The 17,731-nt window shown below is 45.6% G+C and overlaps 1 protein-coding gene across 14 annotated transcripts in view; it reads left to right on the top strand.

The window, feature by feature from the left end:
• Nucleotides 1-17,731, top strand: part of nfasca (neurofascin homolog (chicken) a) — a 150,978-nt gene that overhangs the window by 97,370 nt on the left and 35,877 nt on the right. For 8 of the 14 annotated variants that reach the window (XM_014131783.3, XM_014131782.3, XM_014131788.3 and 5 more), the window contains 16 exons: nucleotides 192-297; nucleotides 3,039-3,235; nucleotides 3,420-3,542; nucleotides 5,975-6,145; nucleotides 7,096-7,146; nucleotides 10,058-10,169; nucleotides 10,464-10,645; nucleotides 10,776-10,913; nucleotides 11,081-11,224; nucleotides 11,405-11,516; nucleotides 12,742-12,908; nucleotides 13,348-13,495; nucleotides 13,847-13,971; nucleotides 14,718-14,762; nucleotides 15,918-16,019; nucleotides 16,237-16,434. In XM_014131783.3, the coding sequence (XP_013987258.1) occupies nucleotides 192-297; nucleotides 3,039-3,235; nucleotides 3,420-3,542; nucleotides 5,975-6,145; nucleotides 7,096-7,146; nucleotides 10,058-10,169; nucleotides 10,464-10,645; nucleotides 10,776-10,913; nucleotides 11,081-11,224; nucleotides 11,405-11,516; nucleotides 12,742-12,908; nucleotides 13,348-13,495; nucleotides 13,847-13,971; nucleotides 14,718-14,762; nucleotides 15,918-16,019; nucleotides 16,237-16,434 (2,121 nt within the window). The remainder of the gene's footprint in view (nucleotides 1-191; nucleotides 298-3,038; nucleotides 3,236-3,419; nucleotides 3,543-5,974; nucleotides 6,146-7,095; nucleotides 7,147-10,057; nucleotides 10,170-10,463; nucleotides 10,646-10,775; nucleotides 10,914-11,080; nucleotides 11,225-11,404; nucleotides 11,517-12,741; nucleotides 12,909-13,347; nucleotides 13,496-13,846; nucleotides 13,972-14,717; nucleotides 14,763-15,917; nucleotides 16,020-16,236; nucleotides 16,435-17,731) is intronic. The other 6 variants (XM_014131791.3, XM_014131799.3, XM_014131792.3 and 3 more) reach the window with 3 other exon arrangements.

The raw sequence follows: 17,731 nt of genomic DNA on the forward strand, positions 1-17,731 counted from the left end.
CCCTCCAGCAGCAGGGTCGAAGAATGCTTCCTATACTTAAATGTACACTACATGCCTACTAGGGCTAGGGGTAAGTTAGAGGTTATGAACATTCTCTCTCTCTCTTTTGTCTCTCTCTCTGTCCTTTGTCTCTCTCTTTCTCTCTCTCTCTCGGTACATTCTCTCTCTCCATTGTCTCGCTCTCTCTCCAGTGAAGCAGCCTCCCACCATTATGAAACAGTCATTGAAGGACTACATTGTTGATCCCAGAGATAACATCATCATTGAGTGTGAGGCCAAGGGGAACCCCGTGCCAACGTGAGTTACACACAAAGACCTCCTCTCATCCCTCCATCCTTCTTTCTGTCCATCCGTCATCTATCGCTTCTCTCATCCCTCCCTCCTCCACTCAGCTTGTCGTCTCTCATTTCCCGCACCCTCTCGCCTGCTCACTCTCTCTCTCTCTTTCTCTGATTATTCTTTTGTGTTTTTGTTTGTGCTTGTTTTGTTCCCTCTCCATCCTGCATACTTTCCTACTCTGTCGTTATCTCACACTCTACCCCTCCTTTTCTCCCTGCTGGAGCTGGGTGTTTCCACTTGTTCTCTCTCTCATTCTTTCTCGCTCTCATATTCACTCTTTTTTTCTCCCTGTTTATATCTTGTCTCATTTCTCTCAACCCCCCCTCTCGATCTGCCCTACTGTTACCTTACCATGGCCTTTCTCTCTCTCTCTGACAGTGACAGTTATACAGTGTGACAGTCATTAGTTTGAGCATGAATAGGTCAGCACTGCTCTGCAGTGTGCCATCCTGCACCCCATCTCACCACCTACCCTCCACCTTCGACCCCATTCCAACCCCCACCTGAACCTTGTCAGCATCCCAAACCTATCGCCTACACTCCACCCACCCCTGCCCCTACCCCATAACCCATGACAGCCATCCAGCCACCCCCCATATTCCCAAGCTGACAAGTGCCCTGCTATCCAGACCTGACAAGTGCTTTCACCTTGCTTCCTCCTCTCTCTTTGTCTCCACTCCTCCCCTCGCCTACTCCTCTCCCTTGTCCCTCCACCGCTGGTCATGCCATCATAATAGGAACACACTGAACTATGTTGACTTTACCCCCTCCTCCTTCTCCACCTCCACCACCTCCTCCTCCTTCTCCCACTCCGCCACCTCCTCCTCCTTCTCCCACTCCACCACCTCCTCCTTCTCCCACTCCACCACCTCCTCCTTCTCCCACTCTACCACCTTCTCCCACCACCACCTCCTCCTTCTCCCACTCTACCACCTTCTCCCACTACACCACCTCCTCCTTCTCCCAGTCCACCACCTTCTCCCACTCCACCACCTCCTCCTTCTCCCACTCCACCACCTTCTCCCACTCCACCACCTCCTTCTCCCACTCCACCACCTTCTCCCACTCCATCACCACCTCCTCTTTCTCCCACTCCACCACCTCCTCATTCTCCCACTCCGCCACCTCCTCCCCCTCCTCCTACCCCACACCAACTCACCAGCAGCACCCACACTGCCCTCCCCTATGCCTCAACCTGATATGCCAGCCTGTGTCCCCTTCAAACCATTATTCTACCTCCCCCTGCTCCCCTCACTCCCCCTTCTCTCTCATGCCATCAGATGGGCTAATACGGACCCACTGACACACACACGCATGCACACCCACACGCACACACGCACGCACACACAGACACACACACACACACACACACACACCCATGTTGCGTAACCAGGCCCTGACCAGCTGAGGACAGTGGTCTCATTCAGGGGTGCTTTTTGTTTGTTTCGAGGCACATTGAGGGTTTACATAAAACACACTCATAACAAACACACAATACACACACATACAAATGCACACACACACACACACACCCCATTCAAAATCCTATTTTCCCTAACCCCTAACCCTAAACCTAACCCTAACCCATACTCTTACCCTAACCCTAACCTTGACCCAAAAACCTAACATCAACCCTAACCCTAAACCTAACCCTAGCTCCTAACCCAAACCTTAAAACTAACCCTAGTTCCTAACCCTAACCCTTAATGTAATTCTAACCCTAACACTAATTCTAATCTTCACCCTAAACACCCTAGAAATAGCATTTGACCTCGTGGGGACTAATAAAATGTCACACACACACACACACACACACACACACACACACACACACACACACACACACACACACACACACACACACACACACACACACACACACACCTCTCCCTTCCTAGGAAAGTCATTGTGCTAGAATAATGCGGCCAGTTTACTATTCATGCTCATGAATCATTCAGAGAGGGATCGCTCACTCACTCAGTCCCAATCAGTCCTGTTGGCTCCCATACGGCCTCCTAGAGATACACCCATTGTCCCGCTCTAGTTGTGGTTCCATGACCCTGGTCCTACAGTCTGCCACAGACAGAGCTATGGGACTACAATCTACTCTGTCTGCTCTACTGTATGTTGAGTAAATATGACAGTAATCCCCTTTCAAAATAGCAGCCCTAGCAGTTATGTAACCACATTCTGTATTCATTCATTAACCAATCAGAAGAGCTTCTCAATCCAAAAACATTTTGTGTGGTTGCACAGGCACAGATTAAGTCTTTTACTCCTGGCTCCCTAAAAGCATTATCAAATCAAGAGTCTCCTTTGAAAGTGCTTTTTTTTTATTTCAGGAGTCCTTAATCTGGAGTCCTTAATCTGTGTTCCGTGCAAATTGCTCAACTGCCCATTAGTGGTTGAGATAAAGAAGCATTAGACAATGCTTGACATAACAGACCTGGACCAGCTTCTCAGAGTAGGAGTGCTGATCTAGGAATAGTTTAGTCTTTTAGATCATAATACATAAGATTGCATGGACAGAGGGGACCTGATCCTGTACTGGGACACTTCATCTGAGACACTACATGAATACGGGCCCTGGACGAATTACTGAAGAATTTAGAGGTTTCTTACATCACTGACTAATCCTGCTTTATAGTTCTAGGATTGACCCAGTTGTTGTGTTCTGTTCTGTTTCCATGGCGTCTCAGGTTCTCATGGCGACGGAACGGGAAGTTCTTCAACGTGGGGAAGGATCCGCGGGTGACGATGCGGAAGCGCTCAGGAACGCTGGAAATCAGCTTCCGGAGCGGAGGGAGGCCAGAGGACTACGAGGGAGAATACCAGTGTTTTGCCTCCAACGACTTTGGAACGGCGCTGACCAGCAAGATCCTACTACGAGTGTCCAGTGAGGAGACTGTTTATATACACACATACACATGCACTCACACACACACAAACACACACACACATAGATAGATAGACACAAAGACATTTGCATGGACACAAAAAAACTATAGTCTACATTCTGAAATGTTAGCAAGTGAATATGACTTGTAATAATGATCTAAAACTCTCTCTCCCTCTGTCAGAGTCTCCTCTGTGGCCTAAGGAGGTGTTGGAGCCAGTGGTAGTAAGTGAGGGATCTCCCCTGGTCCTGGCCTGTAACCCTCCTCCTGGCCTGCCCCCTCCGCTCACCTTCTGGATGGACAGCGGTGAGTCTTGCTCTCTGTCTGTCTGTCTGTCTGTCTGTCTGTCTGTCTGTCTGTCTGTCTGTCTGTCTGTCTGTCTGTCTGTCTGTCTGTCTGTCTGTCTGTCTGTCTGTCTGTCTGTCTGTCTGTCTGTCTGTCTGTCTGTCTGTCTGTCTGTCTGTCTGTCTGTCTCTGACTCTCTGACTGTCTCTCTGTCTGTCTTTTTCTCTGTCTGTCTTTTTCTCTGTCTGTCTTTTTCTCTGTCTGTCTTTCTCTCTGTCTCTCTGTCTGTCTTCCTCTCTGTCTGTCTCTCTGTCTGTCTGTCTTCCTCTCTCTCTCTCTCTCTCTCTCTCTCTCTCTCTCTCTCTTTATCTCTGACTGACTCTCTCCCCCTCTATCTGACTCTGACTCTCTCTCTCTCTCTATCTGACTCTCTCTCTCCTCTCTCTCTCTTTATTGGCATGGGAAACATATGTTAACATTGCCATAGCAAGTGAACTAGATAATAAAAAAAGTGAAATAAACAATAAAAATTAACAGTAAACATTGCACTCACAAACATTCAAAAATATTAAAGACGTTACGAATATCATATTAAGTGCAAATAGTTAAAAGTACAAAATGGAAAATAAATCAACATAAATATGGGTTGAATTTACAATGGTGTTTGTTAATCACTGGTTGCCCTTTTCTTGTGGCAACATGTCTCGCACTCTCAATTCAATTAAATGTGCTTTATTGGCATGACATAACAATGTACATATTGCCAAAGCTTACTTTGGAGATTTACAATATTATCATAATTAAAATAGTCTTTCTCTGACAGTGTCTCTCTCTCTGTCTGACTCTCTGTCTGTGTCTCTCTCTATGCCAGTCGTTTGACCTTTCAGCTCTTCTGTTTGGCCACTTGCTCTTTTATTCTCTCACTCACTCTTGTTCCTGTCTAGAAACCTTTAACACATTTCACTCTCAATCTGTCCTCTCTCTCTCTCTCTCTCTCTCTCTCTCTCTCTCTCTCTCTCTCTCTCAATCTGTCCTCTCTCTCTCAATCTGTCCTCTCTCTCTCTCTCAATCTGTCCTCTCTCTCTCTCTCTCTCTCAATCTGTCCTCTCTCTCTCTCTCTCAATCTGTCCTCTCTCTCTCTCTCTCTCTCTCTCTCTCTCTCTCTCTCTCTCTCTCTCTCTCTCTCTCAATCTGTCCTCTCTCTCTCTCTCTCTCAATCTGTCCTCTCTCTCTCTCTCTCTCTCTCTCTCTCTCTCTCTCTCTCTCTCTCTCTCTCTCTCTCTCTCTCTCTCAATCTGTCCTCTCTCTCTCTCTCTCTCAATCTGTCCTCTCTCTCTCTCTCTCTCTCTCTCTCTCTCTCTCTCTCTCTCTCTCTCTCTCTCTCTCTGTCCTCTTCTATAGCAGTGTGTGTTACTGCTGACCAACTGAAAATATGTCTGTGTCTGTCTGTGCATGCATGTGAATCTCTGACTTGGCTGGGTAAAGAGCTGAGAGAGCAGAACCCAAGAGATGGCAGAAGCCATTTTAAGAGCCCAGACTCAAGAGGTCCTTCACAGCTAATGGTGTCCACTATACTCTCCTCAGCCATTCAGTTCAGTAAGGTTGTGTCCCAAATGGCACCCTAATGCCTATATATTGCACTGCTTTTGACCAGGGCACATAGGGCTCTGATCGAAAGTAGTGCACTATGTAGGGAAAAGCACGCCATTTGGGAAGCAGATTTAATCTTTATTAGACATGCTGCACATTAGCCATGGGGCCACTATGAACAGAATACTTACAGTAAATTAGAAAACACAGTGATCATAGTATTATAGCACATTGTCCATCCGCAATTGCACACCACCACTTCCTTAGACCACTGGCTGGGTTATGATTGGACCTCGGGCATCGTCATGACAACCAGATTGGCCCATTTCGCTCTTTATAGTTACCGAGTGTGTGTCATCTGTCGGGAGCGTCTTGTGTGTGTTTAGGAGTTAACATTAACACAGAGCCCCAGAGGGTGACACACACTACACTAGAGCTGATCTAGCTGGCACCATAGATATCGAACCCTAGATAGGATATATTGTCTATGGCTGGCACCACTGGCTGCCACTGTGTCCAGACACTGCTAGAGTGGACAGACATGGTACTCTGTTACACGTTACATACACTCAGCCGGGGCCAGACTAGTTAGAAGGTCAAGCCAACGAGACCAGGTTACAGTTAGAGGTAACGTCTATTTGGTTTCGTTTTTCAATTTCACATGAGATGCAGGCTACTCAGCTTGGCCAGTTCAGTGGATGCCTCTGAAATTACATCATGTTATGGTTGATTATGAAGCATGAAGTCTAAATGATTTAGTATCTGTCTTTCTCTCTCTCCTTCCTTTCTGCCCCCATCCCTCCCTCCCTCCCTCCCTCCCTCCCTCCCTCCCTCCCTCCCTCCCTCCCTCCCTCCCTCCACAGCCATGATGCCTATAACCCAGGACAAGCGTGTGTCCATGGGCTTGAATGGAGACCTGTATTTCTCTAACGTGCTGGCTAAAGACTCCCACACAGACTACAGCTGCAACGCCCGATTCCTCTTCACACACACTATCCAGCAGAAAAACCCCTTCACACTCAAAGTGCAGACCAGTAAGTAGGCTACACACACACACACGCACGCACGCACGCACGCACGCACGCACGCACGCACGCACGCACGCACGCACACACACACACACACATAGGCTTTGAATGTAGCCATGGTCTATTGTTCTGTTCAGATGGGATCATTTGCTTCCTGGTCAACCAGTGTGCCTCACATTATACACTTAGTGTAGAGAGTAGACTGACCAGGTGAAAGCTATGATCCCTTATTGATGTCACTTGTTAAATCCACTTCAATCAGTGTAGATGAAGGGGAGAAGACAGGTTAAAGAAGGATTTTTAAGCCTTGAGACAATTGAGACATGGATTGTGTATGTGTGCCATTCACAGGGTGAATGGGCAAGACAAAAGATTTAAGGGCCTTTGATGGTAGTTTTTCACGCTCAACAGTTTCCCGTCAAGAATGGTCCACCACACAAAGGACATCCAGCCAACATGACACAACTGTGGGAAGCATCGGAGTCAACATGGGCCAGCATCCCTGTAGATCGCTTTCGACACCTTGTCGAGTCCATGCCCCGACAAATTGAGACTGTTCTGAGGGCAAAAGGGGGTGCAATTCAATATGTGGAAGGTGTTCCCAATGTTTTGTACATTCAGTGTAAATGAGATATAAGATGCCTCCATCTACAGGTGGCCTGGTGCCATGACATGTACAATATTTCATCCGGACGTTCTCCTTTGTTCCTCAGTGTGAGCTGTTGTGCCTGTGTTCACTTCCAGCAGTGATTGGATTCTACGTGTCCTGGAAGCTGCTTTCTTCACAGTTGACATTAAAGTTGATATCTCTCTTTTTCTGAAGCAGGGACGAAAGCAGCTCATCAGTTTCTACGATTTTCTTAGAGCTGGAAAGGTTATGTAATTGTGAGTGTTGGTGTGTGTGTGTGTGTGTTTGTGTGTTCTGTATGCTGACTGCTGTGTGTGTGTGTTTTCAGAGGAGCCGTATAATGACACTTCCTCTGTCAACTCCACTGACCCGTACGGTGGTGAGTCTAGTCCAGACACACTCTCTTCCTTTTCCTCCCATTCTTCACCCCCAGCAGTACCATGTCACTCTCATAACACCGTTCTACCACCGTAGTGTAGCCTGCATATGCTAACCAGTCAGTTGAATGACTCCGTTATCAACACAGCTAGCACCGTATAGCCTAGCCTGTTAATCCTTCAGCTCAATGGATGCCTTAACATCACAGCTAGCTAACACAGCTAGCCATGTAGCCTGCTAATCAGTCAGCTCAATGGATATGCGACCAACATAGCTATCTAACACAGCTAACAACACAGCCTAGCCTTAATGGATGCTGTTAACAACCTCTTTCCCAGACTGATATAGCTTTTTTATAGCACAGACTTTAACCTCAACCCTGGCCTCATAACCAGCCAGCTCAGCCTTACTAAACTCAATTTAATTCAAGTGTGGGGTGTTTTATTTACCCACCCTGCTGTTTTCAATGACACTCACCCTGACCAAGACCTCTCACTGCCAGAAAACAACAGTGTTGATTTGCCCATAAGGTCCTTTATCCTAGCATAACCTCTAATTCTCTCTTCAGCTGACTCATTGCATATGCGGTAACTCAGCAGCTGTACAGACAATAGGCCAGTTTGTCCCTTAACTCAACCAATGTCAAGCCTGGCTTTAGAGCCCCTCCAAACTAAGTCAGTGGTGACAGTAGAGCTGTGGAGAATCTCCCTGTGGTACTCTAGAGGTTAGCACTGCAAAAAAAGGGATTAGAAAATGTCTCCTCGAAAGACATCCTCTTGGTCGCTCTGTTCTCTGACATCCTCTCTGTTCCTAGGCCGTCATTGAAAATAAGAATTTGTTCTTAACTGACTTGCCTAGTTAAATAAAGGTAAAATAAAAATAAATAAAAATAAGAACATACACACACACGCACACACACACACACACACACACACACACACACACACACACACACACACACACACACACACACACACACACACACACACACACGCACTCCACCACTGTATCTAATGAATCGCTCATCACTTCGAGAATTGGACTGAGTAAAGCGTCTTCCCCTCTCCTACTGCTTATCATAAAGCCCTTAACCCAAGCCCAATCCAGAGTCAGCCTATATAGCCAGAGGGGGAACTAGTGGCATATGTTCTAACTACTCTGGCTCTAGGGAGTAGGCCTGGGAGGGATGGCATGTGTACCATTGTGAGGCGACTCTCATAGGAACAAAATGGGGACAGACACCGTGACCCTCTATGGGACGGTCATGTGGCGGAGGTATAAGAGAGGGATTATCCTAAACCATGCATGCGAGAAACAGCATCTGTATTCATGATATGTTCATTCATAGTTATAAGCTTGCAAATGCAAATGTGCACATATGTGTGTTCACACACACAGAGAGAGAGGATGGGAGCGGGTTGGAGCTGTACCACCTGTCTCTTACACACGCACGTGCGCACACGCACGCACACACACACACAGTTGTAGTAAGCTTATCCCCGGGGGCTAGGTCTAGTTTTCCTCGGGGGTTGCAGTGCACCATGGGAGGATCCCACTCAAGCGGTGCCATTGGCTACACGTTGCCATGGCTGCGCGTTGCCACGGCTATAATGTCAATTGTCGCGGTGATGGCGTGCATATGTCCTCTGCCAGTTGTCTCCACTAATCCCTGAGACCCTCTCTCTCCTCTCCATGTGTCACTAACTATAGCACATCTCTGTTTTCAGTTCTCTGGAGATGCTAACTGCTAACACATGCTTTAATCCCATACAGATCAGATCTGCATCACGAAAGAAGCTAACGTGTGCCTGGTTCATTATAGCTCTCTTACTCTTCGGCTAATTCTGTTTACTATGGGCTAACCTTCTAACTTACCCAACCTAATGTATTTAGTGTTTGGTAACACTGACTTTGGGCAGTGATGTTTTAATGTGTTTACTGTTTGAGGAAAAGCTGTATTTATATGCGTATGATTTTTGAGATCGTGGGTAAGTATAATACGTATATAGTAAATCTATAATGAATTGAAATGGATCTGAGGTGGATTTTAGTGAAGTGCAACGCAACAAGCAGTTAAACAGCTCACAGCCACAAGTGTGGTACTATTCCCACTGATCTATGTGTACTCACAACATGCCTCACACAACATTTCTGCTACATTATCTTTAAGAGTATAAATCCCTTAATGACCGAACTCTGAACCTGACTCAGAGCTCAGAAGGTTCTGGAAGGGATCCAAACGTTGAAGGGAGTTAACATCAGCTAAATGCTTAAGCCATGCGCTGGGGTTGTTACATGAAGCACACCACTGAAATATATGAACTCACTGGCCCGATATATGCTCTTTTAACTATATCAAAGGATTTCGTTCGAAGCAGAGAAGAAAAGGGAATAAGAAACAATATGTTTTCTCTGCGTTTCATCAGGACTGGTTTTGATGTCAGTCTTTTTTTATTTAGACTCTCTGGTCTCGGTTCATGTAATTGTGATTCTCTGGCGGACTGAAAGTGGGAGGTCAATGCTGTTGTTGTTTCTTCTTCTCTGGTTTAAATGGCTGCCCTCCAGGGGGGGGTGAGAGACAAAGGAACAACTAACAGGGTGATATGGCTACGAAACAAACCGGAAAACAAGCCAAAGCTAAGGGGGGGGGCAACTGAAAGAGAACGATGAGAACATTCTACGGATGTAGATGAACCGTTTCATCCGTTTGCTTGGCAGAGACGCTGGGCATGGAAGCATGAAAATAATAAACCGATTAGTTTGCGCTCTGTCTCATAACGTTATAAGGAGCTGGTACACCTACAGTGTCAGAAGTGACTCATGGATTAAACATAAACTCCAGTGATTGTGTTTGATTAGAATTGAGATGAAGGTGAATGTATTGTGTTCACCCCTTGCTCTCCTGTCCCCAGGTCGTAAGGTAGCAGTGACCACCCCTAACTTCCTCTCCCCCACGGGGACTGACAGCTCGAGGATGGTGATGAGAGGTGAAAAGCTAAACCTGGAGTGTATCGCTTCCGGAGTGTGAGTGGTGGAAATACGCACACGTACACACGTACACACGTACACACGTACACACGTACACACACACACACACACACACACACACACACACACACACACACACACACACCCACACACACACACACACACACACACACACACACACACACACACACACACACACACACACACACACACACACAATCTATTATCAGGAAAAAGAACACCCAATCTCACTCCCCCCTCTCCCATCTCACCCCCTATACCTTCTCCCATCTCACCCACTCTTTCCCTCTCCCTCCCTCTCTCTCTCAGTCCGACTCCCAGTATAAAGTGGTTTAAGAAGGGGGGCGACCTGAACCAGAAGGTGAAGCTAGACAACTTCAATAAGACTCTGCGTATCGACAGTGTGTCAGAGGAGGACGCAGGGGAGTACATGTGTATGGCCAACAATCAGATAGGAAGCATCCGACACTCCATCTACGTCCAGGTTAAAGGTAAGGAGGGGAGGGGTGTGTGTGTGTGCATGCATGTGACCGTCTGGGTGGGTGTGCGCGTGTTTTGCGTACGTGCGTGTTGATCTGTTTGGTTGACCATCTGACCAATGGCGTCTCTTGTACCCAATAGCGGCTCCCTATTGGCTGGACCAGCCGTCCAATCTGGTGTTAGCGCCGGATGAGAACGGTCGTCTGGTGTGTCGGGCCAATGGAAACCCCAAACCTCACATCCAGTGGCTGGTCAACGGAGAGCCTATCGAAAGCGATAGTGAGTCCTTCACAACCCATTCAACATCATTCATCATCCATGGAAATACTTATCAAAATAAGCCAACTCAAACCATCTGCTTCCACCGCCAGCCTGTTGTTACATTTTACATTCTCTTTCTCTGTCTCTCTTTTCTCTCTCTCTCCTCCTTTCTCCCCCTCTTCCAGGCTCCTTGCCCAACCCTAGCAGATCGGTGGTAGGTGACACCATCATGTTCCGCTCCGTTCAGATCGGCAGCAGCGCTGTGTACCAGTGTAATGCCTCCAATGACCATGGTTACTTGCTGGCCAATGCATTCGTTAGCATACTGGGTAAGAAAGAGAGTGGTGATGATGATGAGTAATGAAGCTATAATGAAATAGGACTAAATATGTAAATGTATTATGTCTCTCTTCCTCTCCCTCTCTTCCTCCCTCTTTCTCTCTCCCTCTCTTTCTCCCTCTCTCTCTCTGTCTCTCTCTCTCTCTCTCTCTCTTCCTCTCTCTCTGTAGACATGGCCCCCAGAATGCTGGGTCCTAAGAACCAGCTGATAAAGGTGATAGAGAACAACAGAACCTTCCTGGACTGTCCCTATTTTGGCTCGCCACTTCCTGAGCTGCGCTGGTGAGTTTAGTTTAGTTTATTAGGTTCTCCATTAGCTGTAGTGCAACAGCTACTCTTCCAGTGGTCCACACAAAACAAAAATGCATATGCTAGTGAGTATGGAAAGAAAGACCCGGATAGAATAGATACATTACCTCCTGAGGAGATATGAGTGCAAAAGGTTTAAAAGTTGTGCGTGTGGGTACGTGTATGGATGTGCGTGTTAGGGGTTGGAACCAATTGTTTTATTTTTATTGTTTCATTCTGAACAGAACCACTATTTTTTGGGCTTCCGTTACACTCTTCTGACCAGCAAAATAGTGTTCTGAACCGGTTGGAACTCCCCAAAAAGTACTGGTTTATATTGTTTCTTTCTGATCCTTTTTAACCTGTGAAATCAAACAGTTGTAGCTCATTCAATTAATCAATCAGTTTGGATAGAGCAGGCAAGCTAGTTGTATACATGATGGAGAGACGAGTGTAGCGTAGCCTATGCGCAAGACGTGACTGAAATTTTACAGGCGGGAAGAGAGTGAGAGGGTTGAGAAACATGCTTGAAGCGCTAGGCATCTTGTTATTACATGCATTATCTGAACTAGGTCCATAGAATTATACCTGATAGCCGCTTCTAGGAAGGAACTTTGAATTTCCTTTGAGCTAACTAGCTAACAAGCTTGAACTAGCTAGCTAACAAGCTTGGGCTAGCAAGCTCAAAGGACATTCAAAGTTCCTTCATAGAAGCTGCACCAGAATTAAAAAGACAGATTTCCTTTTTGGAGATAATAAATCCAATGTTAAATGTGATAACTAGGCCTATAATGTCCTTAACTAGCATTGAAAAGTGAATCCATTCTTCTCTACCTAATAAAACATCTCTCTTCCTATCTTTTCACAGTTCTAACGTCAGAATAGTAGCCTATGCTTTCAGGGGGAGGGGAAGGTAGCCTAAACACACACGCGCACACACACTGGCAAAGATTTTCAGCTTGCAGGCAGATGCTGGAATACGTTTCTGAGTGACAGAGTGAGGGCTTTGCATAGGAGCATTGTTGCGTATTGTTGTGGGACTAGAAAAAAAATGCCTGCAACGTAAAATAACGTTACTAACCGGTTTCCATGCTTTTAAAATAATGGTTCTGTTCCGGGAACAGTATGGATCACTTTCGTTCCATGTTCCGTTTCTGTTACTTGAAACAAGTGTGTCTTACCCTGAGTATTTTCTCCCTCTGTGTGTGTGTCCATAAAGGTTTAAGAATGGTCAAGGAAGTGGTCTAGATGGTGGTCACTATCGGGTCTACATCAACGGGACCCTAGAGATCAAGCGTGCACGGGCTGAAGACCAGGGGACCTACACCTGCGTGGCCAGCAACATCCTGGGCAAGGAGGAGAACCAGGTCCGCCTGGAGGTCAAAGGTTAGAGAGCAACCAATCACATCACAGCACACCATCCTTCTTCTTCCTCTGTGCCAAATAGTCCCTGTGTTGTTGCCAAACAGTTCTAAGTGCCTTATCAACCCATGTGATTTTGGATTGAATCTTCCATCCTCTCTGAAGACTTGTATCACACCTCGGACCTTTCCTTTCTCAGAGCAGACGACATTACTTAGAGGTTCGCATTGGACATTCGTATTCAGCAGTGCATTTGTCATTCTCATTCATCCCATTTCAAAAGAAAGTGGCCTTAATAACATCCCATATCATGAGAAAGCGATTGTTCATATTATTGAGTTGCAGCTGATCGGAAATTCCACAATGTGATTGTCAGGGATCAAGGATAACATTGCCTTCCCTATATCCCCACTTATTGTCCCGGATATGCATGCGTGTGTGTTGTTTTCCGGGTGTGTTTCAGAGCCGACACGTATTGTCAGGGCTCCAGAGCACCAGTCAGCCATCAGAGGCACCATGGCTCGTTTCGACTGCCGGGTCAAATCAGACCTCACTCTGCCCATCACTGTTACCTGGCTGAAAGATGACAAACCCCTCTCCCTGGGATCGAGGTAAAACACACCCCAAAACACAAACAACACTTTTCTGTAACTTTGTTGTCCCCTGTGTGATATGTGATGAATTGTACACTATTGATCGATGGTAAGGTAAAGATAAAGTGTGATAATGTTGTAATAATGTTGTAATAAGTACTATAGTAAACACCGTTTACGCACTTTTATTTTATTTTGCATGAGCGTTTACCTATGACAGAAAACATACATAAAAAAAATAGGGAGCCTTACCTTATTCACCACAAATGGTGCTTATTTTGTTATCGCTGCATCATTGGCTGTAATAGTTAATTGTTTCCAATAGTTCAAGTACAGTAATATTTTCCCTTCCTTGTCTGTGCACTGTAGGTTGAAGAAGGATGAGGATTCTTTGTCCATCCCCAATGTCCATGAGGGAGATGAGGGAACATACACCTGCACTGTTAGAACAGAGATTGACCAAGACACTGCCTCAGCACGCCTTACTGTGTTAGGTACACACACACACACACACACACACACACACACACACACACACACACACACACACACACACCACACACACACACACACACACACACACAACCACACACACACACACACCACACGCACACACCACACACACACCACACACACACACACACACACACACACACACACACACACACACACACACACACACACACACACACACACACACAACCACACACACACACACTCTCTCTCGCCCTACAAAACCCAGCTACATAAACCGGCATGGATTTGTTCAACATGGATTTGAAAATGTTCTACTTTCATTCTACAAATCATCTTCTCATCAACCCACATCTTCTTAACATTGTAGTTAGCCCTGCATAGATAACACTATAATACATGAAATAGTTTTATGTCACTGAATTTACTCTCATTATTGACTTCTATCAGACTCCTGCTACTAATAGTTTGTAGGTCGTCAGCATTGGTGGTGGATCATACTGCATATGTTTCCTGGTCGTGTAGTTCTGGTGCTTCCGGGTGAAGTTTCCCCTAGATACAGATCTAGGATCAGTCTCCCCTCTTCCAATTCTATCCTTAACCACTAGTCAGGAAAATGCTAAACTGACCCAAGATTAGCGTCTAGGAGCAACTTCACCCTACACCAGTTGTAGTACTGTAGTGGATGGGTTTCCTCCACTGTACTAATGCTCTGACTAACCTCTAACCTTTAACCTCTGACCTTTACCCCCTGCCCCCCTCACAGAGGACGCCTCCCTGTCTCCCTCACAGTCTAGTGTCTTACCTACAGGTAACATCCGTGGCCTTTTCTACCTCTCTCTCTCTCTCTCTCTCACTTTCTTTCTCTCTCTGTTTCTGAATTTCTATCTTTTTTACTCTCTCTTCACTCTAGTAAGAATAACAGTGGTTCATTTGGACTATTGCTTCCTAATGCCAAAGGAATGAATGTAGTGTTTAAGAGATATGAGTATAAATATGCCTATGGCTGAGAGGGTGTATTGTTTGTGCACCTGTGTGTATGTGTGTGTGTGTGTGTGTGTGTGTGTGTGTGTGTGTGTGTGTGTGTGTGTGTGTGTGTGTGTGTGTGTGTGCGTGTATTTGGAAAGTATTCAGACACCTTGACTTTTTTCACAGTTTGTTACGGTACAGCCTTATTCTAAAATGAATTAAATAAAACATTTTCCTCATCAATCTACACACAATACCCCATAATGAGAAAGTGAAAAAAAAAATGTGTTGTTGAAATGTTAGCAAATGTATTAAAAATGAGAAATACCTTATTTACATAAGTATTCAGACTCTTCGCTATTAGACTCGATATTGAGCTCAGGTGTATCCTGTTTCCATTGATTACCTGTGGTAAATTCGATTGATTTAACATTATTTGGAAAGGCACACGCCTGTCTATATAAGGTCCCACAGTTGACAGTGCATTTCAGAGCAAAAACCAAGCCATGAGGTCAAAAGAATTGTCCATAGAGCTCCGAGACAGGATTGTGTCGAGGCACAGATCTGGGGAATGGTACCAAAACAGGGAGGTGACCAAGAACCCGATGGCCACTCTGACACAGCTCCACAGTTCCTCTGTCGAGCTGGGAGAACCATTTCTGCAGCACTCCACCAATCAGCCTTTATGGTAGAAAAAAAAAAGATTTAATCCATTTAAGAATAAGGCTGTAACGTAACAAAATGTGGAAAATACTTTCCGAATGCACTGTACATGTGTGTACGTATCAGTGTGTTTGGGTGCGTGTCTTTGTGCGTATCAGTGTGTTTGGGTGCGTGTCTGTGTGCGTATGAGTGTCTGTGCATGCATGTGCACGTGCTGGTGTGTGTGTGTATGTCAATATGCATGTGCGCATGAGTGTGTGTTTGCTTGAATGCATGTGGTGTGTGTGTGTGTGTGGATGTGTACCACCTAACCCTATGGCCCTTCTATGTGTAGACCGCCCTGACGCTCCCATGGACCTGGAGCTGTCTGACCCTGAAGCACGCAACGTGCGACTCACCTGGATCCATGGAGATGATCACAACAGCCCCGTCACACGTAAATACACACACGCATGCACACACTTCACACACAGTAACATCACACGTAAATACACACACACACACACACACACACACAGACACACACACACACACACACACACACACACACACACACACACACACACACACACACACACACACACACACACACACACACGACTACTTCCCAATGTCTCAAACGTTCCATTGCTTGTTACATCTCTTCCCTGCAGTGTTCGTGGTTCAGTTTGAGGAGGACCGTTGGCAGTCGGGCAAGTGGCAGAACCTGTCTAGTTATCCCGGAGACTTCAACTCGGTCATCCTGGAGCTCTCTCCTTTCGTCAACTACCAGTTCAGAGTCATCGCTGTCAATTCTGTGGGCCAGAGCCGCCCCAGCCTCCCCTCGCAACGATACCAGACCAGCGGAGCTCGTGAGTCAGACACCGGGAGGGAGCGAGGGGATGGATGGGGGTAGGGTTAAGGGATGTTAGGAGGATGTTCGACCAGATCTTTCTCCAGCCAATCCTCACCACAATACCAGTGGGTTATCAAAGAGGATAATAGAGGGAACGAAGGAGGGTGAAGGGAGGGCAGGTGGGGGTGTCTTTTTCAGGAGTTCTGTGAAATATACGCTACTGGTCAAACGTTTTAGGACACCTACTCAGTCAAGGGTTTTTCTTTATTTTTAATTTTTTTCTACATTGTAGAATAATAGTGAAGACATCAAAACTATGAAATCACACATATGGAGTCATGTAGTAACTGTTAGGTTCTAATTCTCAGAGTAAAACACTCAACGGACATTATGAAAGCTTAACCAAGTTTAATTCTTCCCAGAGGGTCAATACAGCTGCATTAGACAAAACATGTTTCCATCACCACAAGTATATATACTCCAATTTAGGCACGCCTCCTTCTCTCCAATCCTTACATATTTTATGGTTCGACAGGAAGACGAAGTAATAGAGTAATAAACCATTGTTTCTCCCTTAAGGGGATCTGACCTGACCTCAACCTCTCATTTGCCTAATTCACAGATGTCCACCCGTATCTCCTATAGCAATCCTGTGACTTCCTCCCATTCACCCAGCACATTCAAAAGCCATCTGGCTCCTACAGATAACCATTAACTTCTGATGTAAAAACCAGTCTCTATCACTCCTTAGATACTATACTTCTGAGTATAACAATGTTCCAAGTTTATCCCAGAATCTAACATAACCAAAAAAGTGTTAAATAAATCAAAATATATTTTATATTTCAAATTCTTTAAAAGCCACCCTTTGCCTTGGTGACAGCTTTGCACACTCTTGGCATTCTCTCAACCAGCTTCATGATGTAGTCACATGGAATGTATTTCAATTAACAGGTGTGCCTTGTTAAAAGTTAATTTGTGGAATTTCTTTCCTTCTTAATGCGTTTCAGCCAATCAGTTGTGTTGTGACAAGATAGGGGGTTATACAGAAGATAGCCCTATTTTGTGAAAGACCAAGTCCATATTATGGCAAGAACAGCTCAAATGAGCAAAGAGAAATGACAGTCCATCATTACTTTAAGACATGAACGTCAGTCAAGTGCAGTCGCAAAAACCATCAAGCGCTAAGATGAAACTGGCTCTCATGAGGACCGCCACAGGAATGGAAGACCCAGAGTTACCTCTGCTGCAGAGGATAAATTCATTAGAGTTAACAGCCTCAGACATTGCAGCCCAAATAAATGTTTCACAGA

The sequence above is a fragment of the Salmo salar genome, chromosome 12 (assembly GCF_965601325.2).
Source record: "Salmo salar chromosome 12, fSalSal1, whole genome shotgun sequence".
In the NCBI taxonomy this organism is placed as follows: Eukaryota; Metazoa; Chordata; class Actinopteri; order Salmoniformes; family Salmonidae; genus Salmo; species Salmo salar.